The sequence below is a fragment of the Notolabrus celidotus genome, chromosome 9 (genome assembly GCF_009762535.1).
Source record: "Notolabrus celidotus isolate fNotCel1 chromosome 9, fNotCel1.pri, whole genome shotgun sequence".
NCBI classification, from domain to species: Eukaryota; Metazoa; Chordata; class Actinopteri; order Labriformes; family Labridae; genus Notolabrus; species Notolabrus celidotus.
Window position 1 is genome coordinate 14,482,605 of NC_048280.1, and position 19,889 is coordinate 14,502,493.

The 19,889-nt window shown below is 40.6% G+C and overlaps 1 protein-coding gene across 1 annotated transcript; it reads right to left on the bottom strand.

Annotated features, from left to right (window-relative positions):
• Positions 1–1,520: 1,520 nt before the first annotated feature.
• Positions 1,521–18,452, bottom strand: ercc6l2 (excision repair cross-complementation group 6-like 2). The gene is made up of 21 exons (XM_034692112.1): positions 18,377–18,452; positions 18,171–18,271; positions 16,983–17,404; positions 16,771–16,887; positions 16,479–16,672; positions 16,250–16,343; positions 15,634–15,701; positions 15,285–15,492; positions 15,028–15,168; positions 13,425–13,541; positions 13,202–13,321; positions 13,046–13,117; positions 12,327–12,472; positions 12,050–12,145; positions 11,720–11,819; positions 11,416–11,568; positions 9,921–10,016; positions 7,365–8,412; positions 7,127–7,281; positions 4,347–4,504; positions 1,521–3,018 (listed from the first exon to the last, which is right to left on the bottom strand). The coding sequence occupies exons 2-21, from the start codon at positions 18,199–18,201 to the stop codon at positions 1,806–1,808; spliced, it is 4,749 nt and encodes a 1,582-aa protein (XP_034548003.1). The 5' UTR covers positions 18,202–18,271; positions 18,377–18,452; the 3' UTR covers positions 1,521–1,805.
• Between the last annotated feature and the right edge of the window lie 1,437 nt (positions 18,453–19,889).

A 19,889-nucleotide genomic window follows, 5' to 3' on the forward strand; every position in this document is an offset into this window, starting at 1 on the left:
CTGCTCTATTTAATAACAGCGAGACATTTTTTTAAAAGAAATGAGAACATAAAACATTTTAAATACACATCAACTGTGACCAAGAGGAACATGTAATGTCCGGCTGAAAATAACTCCTGGTCCCTCAATTTCCAGTCTTCTCGTGATTATTGTCACTTCACTTGTGGCAAGGGTTGCCTCCTTGGATTTATGAAAAAAAGGGACACTCGACCAATTGTTTGGGACGGAGGGCTCGGCCACTATTATCAGTTCAGACTGACCAAATGGACATAAAATTCGGACATAGGACACTGGTAAGCTCTGCCGCTCCAATCTTGTCTTCTTCTGGTGAATCTTTTCTGGTCATAAAAGTTGCAATGGCTGCCTGTTTTTGTTTTTTGATACCACAGCTTGATGCTTTTTTGTTTTTGCGTGGATTTCCAATGGGTTTTTCCCTATGGAGATTTTCGCCGGACACAAGAAGCATAGTGTCAAGGCCAAAAGTTGGTGAAAAGAAGACCTCAGCGCGGAGTACGTCGGTAAATTCAGCTTGCTGTCTCTCTTCGGTCAAGTTTACCTCCCTGCTTGGGCCGCTTTGAGCGCTGAGGTGTGCACGTGTGACATATGCATAGATGGGAAGAAAAACAAAGACAATTTTAAATAGCCGCAGAAGCACGGGGGACCTTTCTAGACTACAGAACGAAGGAAATCAAATGAGGTTTTCGCATTTTCCCCCAAAAAACGGGACAAATTGTGTCCCAGGAGAGATTTTTATTTTCCCGGGACAGCTGCTGAAAAAAAAAAGAGAACAATTCTGTGAAAAACGGGACGGGCAACTCTACTTGTGGCACAGAAGCCTCCCCTCTGAAGAGCATTTTAGGCACAAACTATCGGATTACCACACAGCAGGAATACCCCAAAACACCATTTACTCACACTCGTGGGAAGTGAGAGCCAGGGAGGTGTTCACAGTGACAGAGATTTAGAATCCATTACCAGAGTAGTTTCAAGTGATATCTCTGCAGGCGTGGCCATCAACTGTCCCACGATGGCAGTGTCGGTGTCAGGTAACGTTAATTGCTAAGGCCTCCTGAGATTCAGGTTTTCACTGTTTACATATATCAGGTGCAGATTGAGCCCAGACATAGATCTGTAACTACAAATGTACACAAACTTACCAACAGTATCTAAAGATTTTTAAAGAAAAGCTAAACCTTAAAAAATGTAATGATCAATATTTGTTTTCTTGTCTTATATTATTGTAGGCTGTATGTTTTGAATTACTGGACAGAAAAAAGGCTATTTGAAGATTTTACAGTGATGTTTGTTGGACATTAACTGTCCAATGATCATTCAATAATACAATTTAATCATAAGTTGCAACCAACTATTATTTATTTACACTTTCATTTTTTAACTTTAACCTTTTACTGTTTTATAAAGTAATTATTGCTTCCATACAACACATAAAAGGGGGCATTGTTTGTCAGTTCAAAAATGTAGAAATAAAGCAAAGAGAGGGCAATAACTTCCAGAAAATGTTAAATTTTAAGAGTGATGAACACCATTTATTCAATTGACAGTAGGCACTGGGCTGGTATATCATTCAACAAAAATGCAATTTAAACAATGCAGAATTTTAAAAAATATGGGTGAAAAAAACATTTCATTTTTAAAAGTTACAAATTAAGACATTTTAAAAAACTCAACAGAACTTTAGAATCAATGGTAGGAGAACCTGGAACACATTTTTTTATACATTTCTTAAAAATGTTTTTAAAAAATTTGAAATTGTAAAACTAACTTCAAACACCACCTCTCCTGTATTATCTCTTCCATAAGAACTTGTCATTAGTCTTCCAGAGACTTTTCCCCTCCTCTCCTTCTGACTTCTTTTTAGCAGCAAAGTTCGTGTTGATGCAGACCCTCTGCACCTCCGCTAGGTCCGTCAACCTGTTGATACTTTCCTCATTACCTTCGTTCAGGATGTCCCAGAAGTCTTTGCGACTGCCCTTTGATAATGTACGGTGTGTAGATGTTGTGTTAGACTTTGGTGAGGACAAAGATTGTGCTGAATCTGAATCGGGTTTGAGAGTGACTCCAGATGGAGAAGGTGTGCTGAGATGTTTGCCTCCCGATGTGGAGGATAGTGCAGGGGGTGTTTTTGGGGTGGCTTTTTGTTGTGCACCCCTGGGTTTGGGTTTAAACAAATCATCGAGGACGGATGTGTCTCCTATCAGATCTGTTAGGAAAGAGCTACGACTGGAGGTAGATTTGGCCGGCTCAGGAGGAGGAGAATTTTGTCCTTGGCCTTGAAAAGGGTCAGTGGTCCTTGAAGACAGTTTTTTCTCTTGCCCCGTTCCTTGTGCTGTGGGTTTGGACATCATGGCGGACCTGCCATGGCTGAGGTCCGGAGAAGAAGGGATATCTCTGTGTGTGCGGTTCAGGAAGGCAGCAGCCTCCCCAGACCCCAGACCACTGCTGCTGGCCTGATCCAAGCCAAGACCACCACCAGCTCTGAAGGCCCCAGAAGTAGAAACACTACCCCTCTTTGTCCTCTTATATCCTCTGGCACTGCAGACAGCCTCCTCCTGCTCCTCTGACTCCAGGCTTGTAACATCACTCAGCTCAAGAACATTCTTTCTTTGGATGTTTTGCTTTTTATGGGGTTCTTGAACATCATCATTTTGTGGGTTTCTAAACTTCTTCTGTGGCACAGACACATTGTTTTTTTTGTCTTTAGGATTCCTCTTTGTGTAATCAGGCCTTTTCTTGGATTTTGTCACATCCTTATGTGGAGTTCTAGTGTCTTGGTGAGATGTTGTTGAAGTTGTTTTGGTGGATGCTGAGGAGGTCTTTGCTGCTTCTGGCTGTGGGAAGTTGTTCCTGACAACATCAGCCAGGCCAGGTTGGTTGAGTGAAGTGTAATACTGTCGCAGCCAGGCAAGTCTTTGGGTGCAGTCTCTTCTCAGAATCTCTTCTGCAAACTGATGTACTGAAGAAAATCCACATTTGTCCGCCATTTCCTCAAGCTGCTGCCTACACACAAAAACACAAAGACAGATACCAGTGTGACACAACACTCGGGCATACAAAATGTGTTAAAACATGTAAATAAAAAGGAATTTTGTGATTAATCTCAGGGGAATTGACATCATACTAACATAGTACAGTCAGTATGAGGTCAGAAGTTGGCATGGTAGTACACTCAAGTATTTTAAACCACACATAAGCTACGTCTTTAAAAGCTACAAGGCCTATACGATCAATCTGATATCTCTGAGTCCCTAATGCTGAGCGTAAGATGAATAGTGCTCCACATATTCAGGCTCCTCTCCAGGCAGCATGAGGTGTTTTACTGAGCTTCTAGGCAGCCATTAAAACTTTGGTCTAACCAGAATCTGGGACAGAAATACTTCAAAGTCCCCGGTGCTACAGCTGCATTTTGGTAGTGTTATTACCGTTTGTGGCTTCTCAGTGGAAAAACAATAAATAAAAGCAGCGGCAGTAAAACCAGACGTGCATGTGGATTTAAATCATTAAACAGCGAGGTTAATTGAGGGGAAATCAATATAAGTAGTGTGAGTTTTCCCTCCCTGGTGAGTCTCAGGGCTGAGATGCGGTCCTACCCTTTGGGAGCGAGATTGGAGCCACAGAGGTGTCTGTGTGTCTGAGTGTTTGGGAAGGCAGGGGGCGGAGGTGATGCAGCAGGACAGAGGTGTGTATTTTGTTAGTTGTATGTGTACGTGTGTGTGGGTAAATGCTTGTTAGGACTCGTGTGTGTGTGTGTGTGTGTGTGTGTGTGTGTGTGTGTGTGTGTGTGTGTGTGTGTGTGTGTGTGTGTGTGTGTGTGTGTGTGGGTGTGTGTGTGTGTCAGTGTGGGTTTGGAAGTCCTCAGGCGATCATTTTTTGGTTTGTCTCAGGAGGGCTGTGGTTGAGTAGGGGAAAACGTCTGCACTGTTGGGCCTGAACATAACTGGGTAATCTTTGGCATGATGCTGGGAAATAGTAGGACGGGAAAGCTCAGAGGTGGTCTCTCACTGAACACACGCACACACACAATTCCCGAGGCCCAGGTGGGGGCGCTCAACACCATATCTATAGTGAGTTTTTGGCCTAGTTCCTGACACTGCCAGGAATTCCTTTTTAACTACAGTCTCTCATACGCCTTACCTATTTCTATGCTTTGGTCTGCTTTATTCCCATGTTGTTGTAGGAGCACCTTATTTAATGTCATATTATCATAACTCTCCCTTGTTTACTTCCTGTACAATAAATTCATATTATCTCAACTTCTATAATACACTTGTGTTCTTCCTGTCAGCGTTTTTGCCCTATCCTCTGCTCTTTTCACACCCTTTTCTTACCTGCATATAGCCTGGGGAGTCTCTCCAATTATGAAGGTGGTGTGTCTGGTGTTGTGCACACTCTTGTTGGTGAAGGTGACAGGATGGTCCACACTGGGCTTCTCCAGTCTGACAGGAGAAGAGAATGTTGGACTCTCTGGTGGGCTCTCTGACAGGCTCTGGTACAATCAAACAAGAGTGAAGTATTAGATAAGGCGTGACCATATTAAGGCTAAACTACAACTTAATCCTATTAGTGCTAAGAGTTAAGGACTAGGGATGTACACAATTAATCGATTATCGATTAATCGATTGTTAAGAAATTACTCGAAACAAGCATTTTTGTTTTCAATTTTCATTCACGTGGAACAAATATCATGTGGTCTCATATTACACTCAGCTATCAGGGAGCAGTTTTAAGTTTAAAGCATGTTTCCATGTGAATCAGCTGTTAAAGGTGTTGCTCACAGCTGGCGGCTGAGGCTGTGTGTCAGGTCTCTGCTTTTTCAACAGGATCAATACACAACTGCTGCCAACAATGATACAAAGGTTGACGACTTTAAACAGGACATTTCCCCACTTTTAGATACAAATCCAAAAGACTGGTTAGAATTGCTAGTACGCTATGTTTGCAAACCAGCAAAATCAGAGCCGTCTGAGCTCTTCTGGCGCTGGACTGATTATGACCTGGTTGAACTCCCGGCTGACACCTGACCGAAAACACGTTTATTTTTCTCAATAAGAACGAGTAGACAGAAAACTGGACACTGTGAGTCTGAAGTCCATTTCTGTAAGTATTATGAGCCTTCACATTATAAGACTATGACTATGGAGAATATTTTTACAAGTCTGATCGTTGATCATCAGTGGGAAATGTACTCGTATTCAATAGTGGTGCAACGGATCATCGTTGATCCGTGATCCGTACGGATGCCTCTCCACGGATCGGCACGGACGTGGTCCGCGGATCGGTTGATGAAAAAAGTTGCGCGTGTTCACGTGATGACTGCATGTTCAATCCACACTCACTCGTCAAGCACAGCAGTAGTCATGGCAAGTGAAGGAGCAGAGGAACTTGAAAACCCTGCTGCAACTTTTAAGTCACATGTATGGGAGGCATTTTGGTTTCCCTGTGAAATACAGTGAATGCTGAATGTGATGCCACGTTATGAAATTCACCCACTAGACCAGAGGCCGTCAATACGCGTCCCGCGGACCGCATCCGGCCGACTGTTCATGTCCCCCGAACTGTTATTCCTTCACTCTGTGTTCTGGTCGTGTTTACCGGGACTTGTCTCCATGTCAACGATACGCAGACAGGCTGTTACTGGGTCACTTAGAGTCCACTGCTGCGAGTGCAATTTTTAACTTTCACTTTCATTTATGGAGCAGTTTGCATATTTGCACTTTGCCAGCTGTAGGACCCTAGAATGCACGAAAACGGTGTGGTCAGTTTGCATCTCAAAGAAAAGTGGACGGTGAAAATCAGCAAATGAAAGAAGAATGGAGTGAAACTTTTGAAGTTCCTCTGCTCCTTCACTTGCCATGCCATGAAATGCAGTGAATGAGGCAGGACTGGGCCCACAGTAAATTTTGAGTTGATGGTTGTTTTTATTTAATGGGCAAAAGTTTAAAAGTGTTTTACAAAATAAATGGAGGACAAAGTTATATTTGTCTTTTTTTTCTTTTTCTTTTTTTGCTGATCCGAAAAATTATCCGATCCGTGACTCAAAACCGTGACCCGATCCGAACCGTGAGTTTTTTGATCTGTTACACCCCTAGTATTCAATACCGTCAGTTATATGTATTTTGTTGCTGTAGAAAATATAATTTAGGGGGAAAAAAACATATTTGGCATTATTTTGACATAAGATTAACAATGTTTTTTTATTTATTGACTAATCGATAATTGATCGTTAACATTTCAAAAAATCGATCACAGGAAATACTTAAAATGTACATCTCTATTATGGACCAAAAGGTTGCACAGATTTGGACATGTCTTCCAAGGAAATGTTGTAAATCGTATCCTCCTCATCCTCAGAGGAGCTTTCCTGGATAGCTGGACTACTGACCCCTTCACCTGACTCTGGTTTTCCTTTCCTGAATCAAGCCTGACATTTAATCTGGCCTATACCAGAATAACTACACTTCTCTAATTACTCTAAAAACCAAGCCAAAGACAAAGCAAAAACACTATTCCAAAGGCACTCTTACAGACCATCTGTTTGAAGTTATTGTGCAAAGTCTGTTCACAAACTGGCTCTCTAATCAGAACTGGTGCCTCAAACACACAGGTCATGGTCAAAGTAATAATGAGTGTAAACACTGAGAAATGAGGAGCATAGATTTGAATACAGGTAGAATCCAAAGCAGCAACACTGACTATTCTTCTGCACCTCTGAGCTTAATTTAATCCTCCAAAAGACGATATGTTTACATAAATTGTCATCTTGTTGCGAGCAACTGTGTCTAATACAGTTCTGGCAAACCCAGCTCCAACATGGAGCTGCCAGACAAACTTTGACAGAAAACAGGTCTAAAAGATACAGAGAGCTAAACAGATTACTGTTTAATCCAGCCATGGTTTTTGGACAACTATATTCCTGTATTTTTTTTTATTAAATTTGAGATTCTAATCTAATCTGTGGTGGCAAGATGTCATCAAAAGGTCATCGCCTAATTTTGACAAATCAAGCAGAAGTTTCCATATCATTCCAGGTGACAAGGTAACCGCTGACTCTATTATGTATATGTTTGGAGAACCACTGAAGCAGACTATTGTTAAAGTCAGAATGTACCTCCAGGGTGCCGAGAAGATGATTGGCTGGAAGCTGAGAGTACATCTTGCGTTCAAACACGTCGCGTGCAGCAGCTCTGCTGATCAGCTCCTCTGCTCTGCTACCTCCCACCACTCGCTGGTTGGAGTGGGTATACACCACCTCCTGTACGCCCCCTTTAAACAGAAATAAATATCATTAATGTTGAGTATGATTATGTCAAAAAGTAATGGAAAATAAAAGAAACACTGTCTCTAACCTAACACACTGTCGATTGTTCCATCTTTTCCGTTGGTTCCCTGGGATGTTTGACTTTTCAGATTTGTGAATGTAACAGCTTTGGTTGTCTCTGCTGCTCTCTCTGTCCTGCTGCTTGTTGCAGCTCTTTGCCCAGCTTTCTGAAGCTCAGCTCTGGATCTTTCAGTCGGTGGAGATTTGAAGGAACATTTCCCTTTCTTCACAGGAGTGTGTTCATCCTCTGAAGATGTGAATGTCTCGATGTCTTCTGTGTATTTGGATCTGGCCTTGTCCCTGACACCAGCACTTTGCCTCTTCCTGCTTCGGTCAGGTCTTCCTTTCTTTTGGTCTCCTCCTGTGGTGTGTGAATTTGAAGTTGCACTCTTAGGCCTCATCACTGCCTCCATGTCCAAATCCTCAGATTCATCTGAGTAATTCCGAAAGTGGTGCACCTTGGACACTGTTGTCTTTAGCTTATGTTTCTTTTTGGCCCCACTTTCCTCGTACAATATGGCTCTCTTATCTGTCTTCTCTTTCCAATTCTGCTTCCGTCTTGCAGCATCATCACCCTGTTTCAAAAGAGAAACCCGCTTTCGTTCCCCCTGATCTTCATTCTCCTGGTCTTCTCTGTCTGACTTACTGGAGATGTCCCAGGTTTTCCTCCCTATTGTCGTGACACTGACTGCTCCTCCTGTACTGGGGCTCTTGCCGCAGCCAGTCGAGGCACCTTTCCTCTTTTTATCCTCGTCATCATCCTCAGAGGAGATTTCCTCGATAGCTGTACTACTGTCCCCTTCGCCCGAGTCTGGTTTTCCTTTAACCCCCTCTAGTAGTTTTGAGAAACCATACTGGAGGAGACTCATTCGACCAGGGCTAGTGGAAACGTTCCCACTCTTGTTGTCTTCCACTGCAGTGAGATTTGACACCTTCCTCCTGAGCCCCCGTTCCTCCTCATCCATTTCACTCCCACTGCTGAAGTCCAGCACCCCTCCAGGGACTTCTGATGTGTCTCTGTTCTCCTTGGTTGGTTCATCAGTTGGGAGATCTGTTGGCAGACAAACTTCAAGCGCCTTAAATAAAAAAGAAGAAACAGGTAGAGAAAAGTGGGACAAGATTGTCAAATTGTTGTATTGTGTAAAAAATAATTAGCACATACAGTATGTTAAAACAGTTTGAGAAAGATTATACAACAAAACTCAAAATCCTTCGCTACTTTTCTGTCAGCAGACCCGCCTGTGATAGATTTCATTGTGTATTAAAAACACATGTTTGCAACACAAGTTATATTAAAAATATATGTGGCATGACGTTGATGTAATCAAAGGAAAAAAAGGGGGTTACAAGATTTTTTTGTGTCAAATAAATGGGCCTTTACACAAGTGACCACCAACAGTGATCCTAATTCCCCAAAATCTGCTCACTGGATGACTCTCTTTCTGCTGTACTGGTGTGCATGTTTGTGCTTACACGCCTCATGCCTCTGTCTGTGCGTGTTAAGGCACCCCAGTGTATTCTGTATTTGTGAAAGAATCTGACGGGCCTCAGTGGAGCAGCAGCCCTGTTAAAAAAAAGAAGAAAAAAAGGACCTGGCTGGGAACAGGATGATAAGGGGTATCACTGTGTAAATAAATATCTGAAAAGCAGAAGATAGGCTTCAGTGTGGTCTGCTTCTTCCATTAAGACACGCGAGTAATTGCATCCAGCTGTTTTCACACAGCATCGGAGAGAAAGAGACGGACAAAGAGAACCTCATCCTGCACTTTCAGCATCATACAGCTTTCTGTAAGCCAAGAGCAAAAAGTGATAATCCATCCTACATCTACTGCATTGTGGTTTTCTTTCAAAAGTGCTACATTTTTCTGCCTTATGACCTTAGAGGGCTGCTGTTAAATTTGGTAGTTTTCACACTGATGGAACAAAAGCTGTGGTCAGCCTCATCTAAATCTGATACAGTGGATTTTGATTGTGAGAGGCTTTTGTGGAAAAAAGCGCCAGACTCTCTATGGAAACATATGAAAAAAGTCAGGAGGTTGCACTTCAGGCATATAAATTATCTCAAGGTAGCTTTTTAGTTCAAAAATAATGGTGTGACATGGTCCAATCCTTACATGTATCCATCATAGCTGTCAGATTCAGGCTAATGCCACTCCTGTGAGAAAACAGCAAACATTTTACAGCCGCCTTTCAGTCTAATAGCTAAGGTGAGTGTGAGATTTTAGCATCAGAGTGACTTTCTCTTTGTTGCCCCTTCAAAATACTGCTGCACAAGAGGATGTTTTTCTCACAAACGGGACATTTTTAATTTTGACTAAGACTCTAAAAAGACAAGCAAGATCACAAAACAAAGCAAAACCAAAGAAACAGTAAAAAGACTAATTAGAGCTTTGGCAGAAATGTTAAATGACAGATTTTGGTTATGCTGACTGACAGGCAGGAAGGTCCCTGTTTGAGGTAGCCCCCTTTTTTGTCACACAGGAATGGGAGGGTGAGTGGGCCGCCCGGGAGAGAAGATAGATTGAGGTATGGGAAAGATGTGTGCCCTCTGTTCTGGGTCCCTGAGAAGGGCATATTTACTCACGCTAGCTCCCTTGGCCGCTTCCTCCTCCTCCTCCTCCTTTTCTTCGCCTGTGTGTGTGCTGGTTGTCATTACACCCGACTCCACTTGTCCTTCTCGCTGACGGGAAGAGCAAAAAGTGTAAGCTACAAAATCATCACAATGATGTTACAAAAGACTCTTACATCATCAGTTCTGTTATCTTTTAGTGAGCACTGAGTGATATTTCAAGTGTTTTCGGAGTGTGACCGCTGTTTTCATGTTCTCGGGAAACATCATTTAGTGTTCCTTATTTAAACCATAAATACTTTGACGATACCAAAACATATAAAACTCCCAAAAAATAAGTTAAAGCTGGGGTTGGTAATCAGATTTAGATACACTTTTTGTTATACTGGTTAAAATGATCTTTATGTCCCAATGGCAATCAATACATCATGTGTTCTTAAAAAAAAGAGTGAAAAAAAGCTGCTATCTACAGCCGGAGTAAACCTGGGAAAACACCAACCAATCAACGTTTTTGGGTCCCAAAATTGTAAACCAATCAAATCCCATCCTGCTGTTCTGCCCGCCTCCTGTGCGTACATTTCCCCTCCGTGCACTCCCCGTTCCCTGCCTCTGCTTCCCCTGACTCTACTGACTGCCCCTCTCTCGACCCCAGGCCTGTCCCCTCTGACCCGATGAGATGCTTTGCTCAGGAATGTAGTCAGGATCAGAGTCTAAAAAGCTCTCACCACGGGGGCTCTGACAAGCAAAATAATTAATGACATTTAGTAAGTCCTACAGAAAATGTAGATGTGGTGTAGCGTCCGTCCGGACGCTGTAGGGATGATGAGCTGATTCGTGAACACGTTCAGTTTTAATAACCGGTCACTGTCGGCCGTGATCACGCCAACCAACAAAGCAACAATCAATGTTTGAATGAATGAAGAACTTCTCCTCTTGTCTCTCCTCTCTCCCGCTCGCACTCTCTCACACCTCCTTGATGCTGCCTTCACTAACTGTCAACACTGTAGGAATTAAGAACATCTACACTGAACACGTTTAACAAACAGTAGAGCTGTTACAGTTTTATATGTATTATAACTTTTCTCCTGATATCGTGTCACCGGTACAACTGGATAATGCTAGCATGACAGTTGTGAGTACTAACAGCAGCCATGTTTGTTTGTGTTTTTAACTTTCACTATGATAATGTTTCGGTGAGGACCGGCTTTGAATCGGTCACGATCATATGGTCATGAATCAGTGGCGCTCGTGCATGTGAGCGGGGGTGTCGTTTTGGAGGAGCTCTGAAGGGAAGGGGGGAGGGGTTAGACGGAGTCCTGAAGACATTCTACATTCAAATTCATGCTAGTTTTCCGAGACTACCAACCCTAGCTTTAAATTAAGTTTGTGTTGTGACTCGTAACAACAAAAAAATCAAGTAATATGTCAGTAGGAAAAGGTCAGAAAAGTCAGTATGCTGTAGTTAACACATCATCGATCAAACAGCCAAAGGACATCTAGGCTTTCTTACCTCGAGTATCTTGCGGGTAAGACACGTCCCTGCTGTCTGCAGCCTGAAGAGGTTTTTGATCCCAAACAGCTCCCCCTTATGGACATCATGCCCCTGCACTGCCTCGAAGTACCGCCGCGCACTCTCCTTACCCACAACTGAGCTCTGCAATTGCTGGAGATGAGCGAGCAGATACAGAAAAGTACTTATAAGGACACAAAGATCACATTTGTGGGTGTGTCAATGCCATGCAACACAGACAGCAAAGAAGAGAAGCTCAATAAATAAAGATGTGCATTATTTTGGGGTTATAATAATCTGATACCTGTTTGTAAATTTGTCTGAGGTATATAACTTCCTCTACAGTCCCCAACGAGATGAGCCGGAGGACAGTCACATCCCTGCACTGGCCGATACGGTATGCCCTGCAGAAACATGTATCGAAACACAGTCATCATGCATATAGAAAGTAAAATGTCGTATCTTCTGTCAGGAAATCAAAACAATATGACAAGGTGAGCTTTATTTTAATCAACATTGAGTCTAGTTAACACAAGAAACAACTCAGTACCTTTAAATAGTCCCCCCTCTGGTAGTGTAAGATACATCAGAATGCTGTGTTATGTACTGCATACATGATGTGGCCCAAACATACCTGTCAATAGCTTGGAGGTCATTGGCTGGGTTCCATGTGGGGTCAAACAGCACTACAACATTAGCCCCTACGAAGTTAAGACCAAGACCACCCGCCCTGAAAGAGCAGAGAGTCAGATATCAGCAAATGTTTGAAAGAAACAACTTGAGCAAGCTTGAAATTCCTCTACAGCCCACATTGGTATAGCTTCTGTGAATTTAAGGTAGCCATTTAAGGCTTCAAACTAAGTCAAAGATGAAACACTACTTCTCTGAATGACAGTTTTTGTTTGACTCACATGGTGGAAACCAGGCAAAGGTTGATGTGAGATGAGCTGTTGAACTCCTTGACGATCTGGACTCTCTCTTTGGCCTTGGTGGCTCCATCCAACCTGCTGTAGTCCAGCCCTGCAGCCATGCAGTAGCTCTCTAGCACATCTAACAACTAATGGGCATGACAGAATAAAATTGTGAAGATTTAAAAGTACAAGAATAAACAATTCTAATCCTTTCATCTTCTGTGTGAATTCACTCTCAAGTCTGAAAAGTATGCTCAAGATAAATACATAACGTAAATGCTAGACAAACACGTTTAATAAAAAATAAACAGCATATCCCCTCGTAGTATGTTTAGCTACATTATAGGGATAATACTAAGCACAATCAAAACAGAATGGATTCTATGATTCCAGGAAAAGCAACACATAAGCCATCAAAATATGACCTCATAGCAGACAGTAATGTTATCATACAGGCTCGAGTGACAGCGACTATTCCACTCTGCATAGTCTAATTATCCCTTCAACTCTAACCGCCCTCTTATAAAACACAGGAAATCACTTTTTGATCATCATGAAAAAACAACACCTTTCCCACTATGATCTGAGATTATGTTCAGGCATGTGCTGAAAGGCTGGATGGATGTGACTGATTGTAAATCTCTAAAACCAGCATACTCATTTATTTATACAAAATAATGTCTTATTTCAATAGACACAAGGGACCCGAACAAACTTACTTTGGTTGAGAGAGAAAAAAGAAGCACTTTATCCTTCTTTTTCAGGTAATACTTCAGCAGCTTCTCTAATACCTGACACAGAAAATAGATGTTTGTTTAAGACATTTGTACAGCATTCAATGAGCGAGCGACAGAGCCTTCTTTCAAAATGTGTACCTTCATCTTGCCACTGTACATGGGGTCGGATAAAGCCTCAAATGCTTCGTCTTTGCATCTCTGCACAAACTCTGGAAACTTCTGGAACACCTTTGCACAAATTTCCCGCACATACTTTTCCTTGTGGAGAGAAATGAGTTGTTACTGAGGACCAAATCTTTCATTAAATTATGTTCTATGAACTGTATTGGATCATGAATTCTAGAGGGTGACATGTTCTTACCTGTTTCTTGCTGGTCCCTGCAGTGGACTGAAGCAGTGCTACATGGTTGGCGACCTTCCTCAATATGGCCAAGTAACTGAAGTACAACCCCTTCACTTCAACACCATGTGAATTCGCCTGGAAGAAATGAAATCGGATATTAATTCATGGCTCTATATTTTCAATTTCACCGTTGTACACAAGGTTTTGCAAAAAGTACAAATGGGATGCTTAAAGGGCAAGTTCACCTAAATTACACAAAGCACAAATGTTCACCATTATGTTTGACTGATTTGGGTGCTATGACAACTTAAAGTTAAAAATACAAAAACAGGCAAGTTATTTATGAGACAAATGTTACTTATTACAGTAGGGATGTAACGATATATCGTAAATCGGTAAAAAAATGGATGCAAATAAGGATGGATGAAAATCGATTCAACATAATTTTTATCTGGATATTATTCTTAAACAGTAGAAGGCGATATCTGCATTATACGCCGCTTTTTCAACATCATTAAGTCTCTTGCGTTGCTCTCTCGCCACTCACTGAGTGGAGGTGTTTTAAGTTTAAAGCGTGTTTCAGAGTCAGCTGACTGCACACAGCGGAGACGCTCAGCTGTGGGCTGCAGCTGAGTGACAGGTCTCCACGAGCGCTTTTTTTCCTCTACAGCTGGACTGATTCTCACCCGGTTGCGCTTCCAGCTGACACATGGCTGCATTCACATGCTTATTTTTCTCAATAAGAACGAGTCGACAGAAAACTGGACACTGAAAGTCCAAAATATGATCCTGTTCAGTTGTCCTGTTGCAGTAAATCCACATGTTGAAGTCTAAGTCTTCACTCTACGACCATGCGTCGGCGGAGATATTTATAAGTCTGCTCCTCACGTTGATATTCAGCGTGTTTAACATTTTGAACACCTCAATATGATCCATAGCTGTTTAATACCGTCAGTTACATTGTGTCATGAAGGAAAATTTGTTTTAGGGGGAAAATAACGCATTTGGCATTGTTTTTGACATGGAAAACTTCACCTTTTTTTTAATGATTAAACGATAATTAATCGTTAACATTTCCAAAGAACGGTCAAAGAGAATACTTGACATTTACATCCCTAATTTAAATAGATTTACCTTAGTTGTTTTAATATTTAATACTTTCATTTGGGAATCGTTCACTTTCCATTTCTCTGTAATTGTTCTGAAATTTTCCACCAAGGTATTTTTGTATGATCATTTTAAGTTTTTTTGCAAGGTACTGAAAAAAAGTGTGCATTGCTTTTATTTGAGTTACAACACAACTTAAAATGAAAAAATATTACTTTGTTTACAAAGAAATATAAGAGTAAAAATAGATATCGCAACTGTCTACATCTGAGAATTGAAATAAAATAGTAATTATTTAAATTTTGAGTTCAATCCCGTTTTCTTGAGAATTGTTAGAGAATCGTGAATGAATCATATCGTGAACCAAAAATCGTGATTCGAATCAAATCGTGGGTTGAGTGTATCGTTACATCTCTCTATTACAGTATTAAGTGCTTTTAGGAAACAGCTTAGCCCTCATCCCCATGCATTAAACAGCATCCAAAGCATACAATAGTAAATATGTTGAACTAACTTTATAGCAGCATCTTCTGCGAGTGCGTCCACTCTGACAATCACATTTCTCTTTAGCCCGCAGCAGTAGTGTCACATCTTCAGAGTCCAGAACCACCTGATACACAGTCTGCTGAAAGTCTGTGAGTGAGCAATACACCACCTAGGAGAAAACACAGCACGGAAGATGTTTCAGAGATCAGATATCATAACCCTTCACTCTGGAACTATGATGAAGAGAATGAAAGTCTGTTGTTTGCTTGACTTAATCCTTCTCACTCTGTCATCTTTCTTGGGGAGTTGATCCTTGATGAGACCTTTAGTCCTTCTGAGGAAAAAGTGGTAAATCTTCCTCACTAGGGCTCTGACAGTCTTCCTCCCTGTGGCGAGAGCACGTTTGGTGGCACTGTGCCTTTGGGCTTGTTCAATAGGATCTGAAATCTTGTTCTTGAAATGTCCCAAGCTGCCCAGACAACCAGGTACGGCCCTAATAAGAAGAAAATGTAGAACTGATGAGAACTGCTTCCATCAACAGTTGTCAAATCTCACAACGTGGAATATCATAACTCAAAAGTGATTGTAGGTATTCAAATGACACGTGTTGTGATATAAAAACCTTTTGACCTACCAGTCCATGACACACCACAGCTCCTCCAGATTGTTCTGTAAGATGGTGCCAGTGAGGCCAATTCTGATCTGATGTAAAAAAAAACACAAATACAAAGTACAAAGAAGGCATCAAAATATTAACTTAAAGCTGGGGTTGGTAGTCAGATTTAGATACACTTTTTGTTATACTGGTTAAAATGATCTTTATGTCCCAATGTCAATCAATACAAAATGTGTTCTTTAAAAAGAGTGAAAAAAGCTGCACTCTACAGCCAGAGTAAACCTGGGAAAACACCAACCAATCACCGTTTTTGGGTCCCAAAATTTTAAACCAATCAAATCCCATCCTGGCGTTCTACCCGCCTCCTGCGCGTACATTTCATGTTTGTTGGAAGTCCTGAGGACATGCTACATTCAAACTCATGCTAGTTTTCTGTGACTACTTTCCCTAGCTTTAAAGTACAGGAAAGCTCTTATTTCATATGCACAAATCAATAGTTTCAAAAACAGAAATGGAAACTGCTTGTGTGTAAGCTTTACAATTCTTACAAACAAACATTATCATTTTATTCTCACGAGTGAATCTCTTACTTGCTACATACCAGTAAAGGCATTACATAATAATACATTCTTACCTTACATGTCAGATCCTTCATTGCTTGAGTGATCTGTGAGTTTGGATTTTTTATCTTGTGGGCTTCATCCACAATCACAGCGGCCCAGTCTATACTGCAGGTAGGGCAAGAGTATATTTCAATTACAATATCTTTATACCAAGAATGTGCTGTCATAGAAAAACAATATGTCACATTGAGAAACACATGCATACAGCTAACATGTGATGTAAGTGTTTATGTTTCTCACTTATTGAACTGATCCAGACAAAGACGCAGAGTCTCATATGTAGTGAGAGCAATCTCAGTGCGTCCCTTTCTGATGCGAGCCAGCTCCTCCTCTTTCTTTAACCCGTGGACCACCACACACTGGAAGTGACCCCATGTGTCCAGTTCATCTTTCCAGTTATAAAGAACCGACAGCGGAGCCACGATGAGGAACACCTTCAGATCACATCATGGAAACATCAATAGATGCTATTGAAATTAAACATTCCTGTTGCCTCACAGACTTGATTCAAGGATCTCATTTCAATACCCACTTTGTTGGATCTACTTGGCTTGGAGGGCTTCTGACTCAGCAGAAACTGAGGCCTGTTGTTTTCAATGTCCTCCCATGTGCCTGTTTTGTGCAACACAGCAGCAAGGAAACCAATCACCTTAAGGGACACCCAAAAGTTAAAGGTGAGAGGATCAGACAGGCGAAGAAAAATGCTGACATTTTGAAAATTCTGCAGCAGTTTTTACATCATACCTGCACAGTTTTTCCCAGGCCCATGTCATCCCCCAGGATACAACCTCTGTTACGGACATAGTTGTTGTAAATAAACTTGATGCCCTCCCTCTGGTAATCCCTCAAGTATCTGTTGATGGTATAGGGGACTTTGTCTCCTTCAGCCTCACTCAGCTCTAAGGGGACACTCAGTCCTGGATCTGTGATGCTCCTGGGAAACACAGGTTTCTCCTGGTTGAAGTGACTCAAGTCTGGTCTCACAAGTTTGGAGACAGGAACAGCTTCCTCCTTGTCTTCATTTTGACCATCATTATTGAACACCACCCATGCCATGGTATCATCTACATGAGAGGCAGAGGGGAGTCTCCTAATGGTGGTTTCTCGCAGGGTGCCATCTCTTGGGTCAGGAGCCAGACATCTGTCACCTTCATGCCATGTTGCGCCTGGACAACATAGATATCAGTAGTTAACTTAGCAGTGCTTTGCAACACATATTTGAAATATAAGTTTAGTTTTTTAGTCAAACAAAGCACTATTTTCATTTTGGGGTTATTTGAATGGACTGAAAAGATGTAAATGAAGGTTCACAAAATATCCTCTGTTGAATATGTTTCAGGGAAGGGTGAGTATATTTCATATTATACTCTTTAAACTTGTGATTTCACAGTTGACACAGCTCTATTCATTCAAACTCAACTTTATTTATATAGCACCTTTCATACAACATGCAGCCCAAAGTGCTTCACAGAATAACAGAGAGACAGAAAACAACAGCAATGGTAAAATTATAAAAGGCATGATTATAAATAAAACACTTAAAAAAAAAAAAAAATCAGTACATTAAAAATAATAAAATAAGTAATAGTTAAAAAAAAAGTTAAAAAAAAAATAAGGTAGCGTTAACAAGATCAGATGAATACAAGAAATAAATAGATAAATAATTAATTAAATAAGATAAATAAATGTTAAAGCAATGATTAATATAATAATGATTAAAATAATAAAAGTAATAATAATGCAGTCCAGGGAAAAAAATAAATTACTTCAAATTAAAAGCTAGATAAAAAGGTAAGTCTTACGTTTACTTTTAAAAACACCCAGTGCTATGATTATAACCTAAAAATGGTTATAAGCGAGCTGAAAATACTTAAAAATCTCCACGGATTTGTAAAGCAGTGTCTACAAGTAGATATTAACATGCAGGCAAACCTTTTCCAGAAGCTGCAGCCATCAGGATCATGCAGCCTCAGTATCCACTCTTTCCTGTGTCGAAGTCTAGCTAGCTAGCTAGCTTGCTTAGCTTTGCCATCCTTTCCAGCACACGAACAAAAGATGACAACCATTAAAAACATAAAACTTAGCTTTTGTGTCTCAGTCATGTCACCCTGAGTAAGTCGCTTTTACTTTATCCCCACTTTTAGTCGCTTTATCTTTCGAGAAGGCAGAGACACAGGAGCAGCTCCACTGCAGCTGAGCCTGATGCATGTTTATGTATTTTACCATCCAGTGCAGCACTTTCGAAGGAGGTATTTGGTGTATGACGTAAAAATAAGATTTAAAAGTTAATTCAATAAATTAAAAGAATATTTCCAAATAGTTTGAAATAAAATACATGGACATATTTATTCTACTTCGTACTTCTTCTCGCCTGTTGTTGTATCTGTGTCGAAAGTGCTGATGAAAAATGTAAGTCACAGTCAAAAGGGGAAGGGTATCAAAATCATTTTAAGCATATGATAAGGATCAAATAAAACCATAGACTGTAACCAATAAAACCAGAATAACAACAAACATGTGATAACGATCAATGACTGCCAGTGCTTTAACCATCAAGGATGTTAAGTAATGACCAATTAATTAAAAATGAATTATATTCAATGGTTTAACCTCCTTTATGCTGCTCACTTACAATGTGTTAATGTTGCGGCATTTTGATTGTAAATTGTTATTACTGAAAGTATAATTGGATTCAATTAATTTGAATTATTGTAATGACATGTCCAATACATTTTCAGAGAAAAACTGGTTCTTAATTTAAATATTTACATGTTTGTGATTTCAGGCCATTTTTTTTTATCCCTTCCATTATTTATATTATTATGATTGGAAAATTGAATTATGAAAAATGCAGATTAAAAAATAAAGAATTTAATAACAAAACTTACTTTAGAACAAAAACACGGAAAACACAGAAACAGCTCGAACACAGAAACACGAGGACACAGGCACATGCGGTTGGGTAGATATACAATGATCTGACAAGAGACAGGGGAAACAGAGGAACTAACTAACCTGGAAACACAGGGGATTCAGAACTACAAAACAGACAACACAAGACAAGACCAAGAAACACCAGAAAGCACAAAAATAGTTATTATTAATATTATATGTTGCTGTTATGCTTTTAGCTTCAGGAAACCTTGGTGCCAGTATCAGCTGTGATCGGTACAGGGAACTTTTTCAACTTTTTCAACTTTGAGTATGAATGTCCCTCATGTATTGTGTCTATGGCAAGAGTTGTATGACTCCACTAAAACTAATGGAACATCTGCTAAAATGGTTTAATCCATATTTTAAAAATCTACTAACAAGGATAACTTTAATACCTTGTCATTTAATTTAGCACAAATCTTGAATAGTTAAAAGGATTATTTGCCAATGAGGGTAAGGTAGGTGTAAAGTGCAAAGACTGACAGAGCACAACACTCTCAGAGGCGAAGCACAGTAATAGTATCATATCAACAAATATTGCTCTGAAGTTGAGAGAATTAAACACACACCTTGACTGGAGATAAAAGTTAGGACGTTTTTCACAAAATACCCAATGAAGAATTGGGATTTGGTGGTCAGTAGAAATAAAGTCAAAGCACAATGCAGATATTGGTTTGCCTTTCCTCTGGATTTGGTATCAATAGGCTCACTCTGAGG

Bases quoted from the DNA above. Each gene is read 5' to 3' on its own strand.
- ercc6l2 (XM_034692112.1), bottom strand. From the start codon at position 18,201: ATGATCCTGATGGCTGCAGCTTCTGGAAAAG. The intron at 15,493-15,633 runs GTAGGTCAAAAG...TCTTCTTATTAG, and splicing joins CTGTGGTGTGTCATGGACTG to GGCCGTACCTGGTTGTCTGG. The intron at 7,282-7,364 runs GTTAGAGACAGT...TTCTGTTTAAAG, and splicing joins AACAATCGACAGTGTGTTAG to GGGGCGTACAGGAGGTGGTG.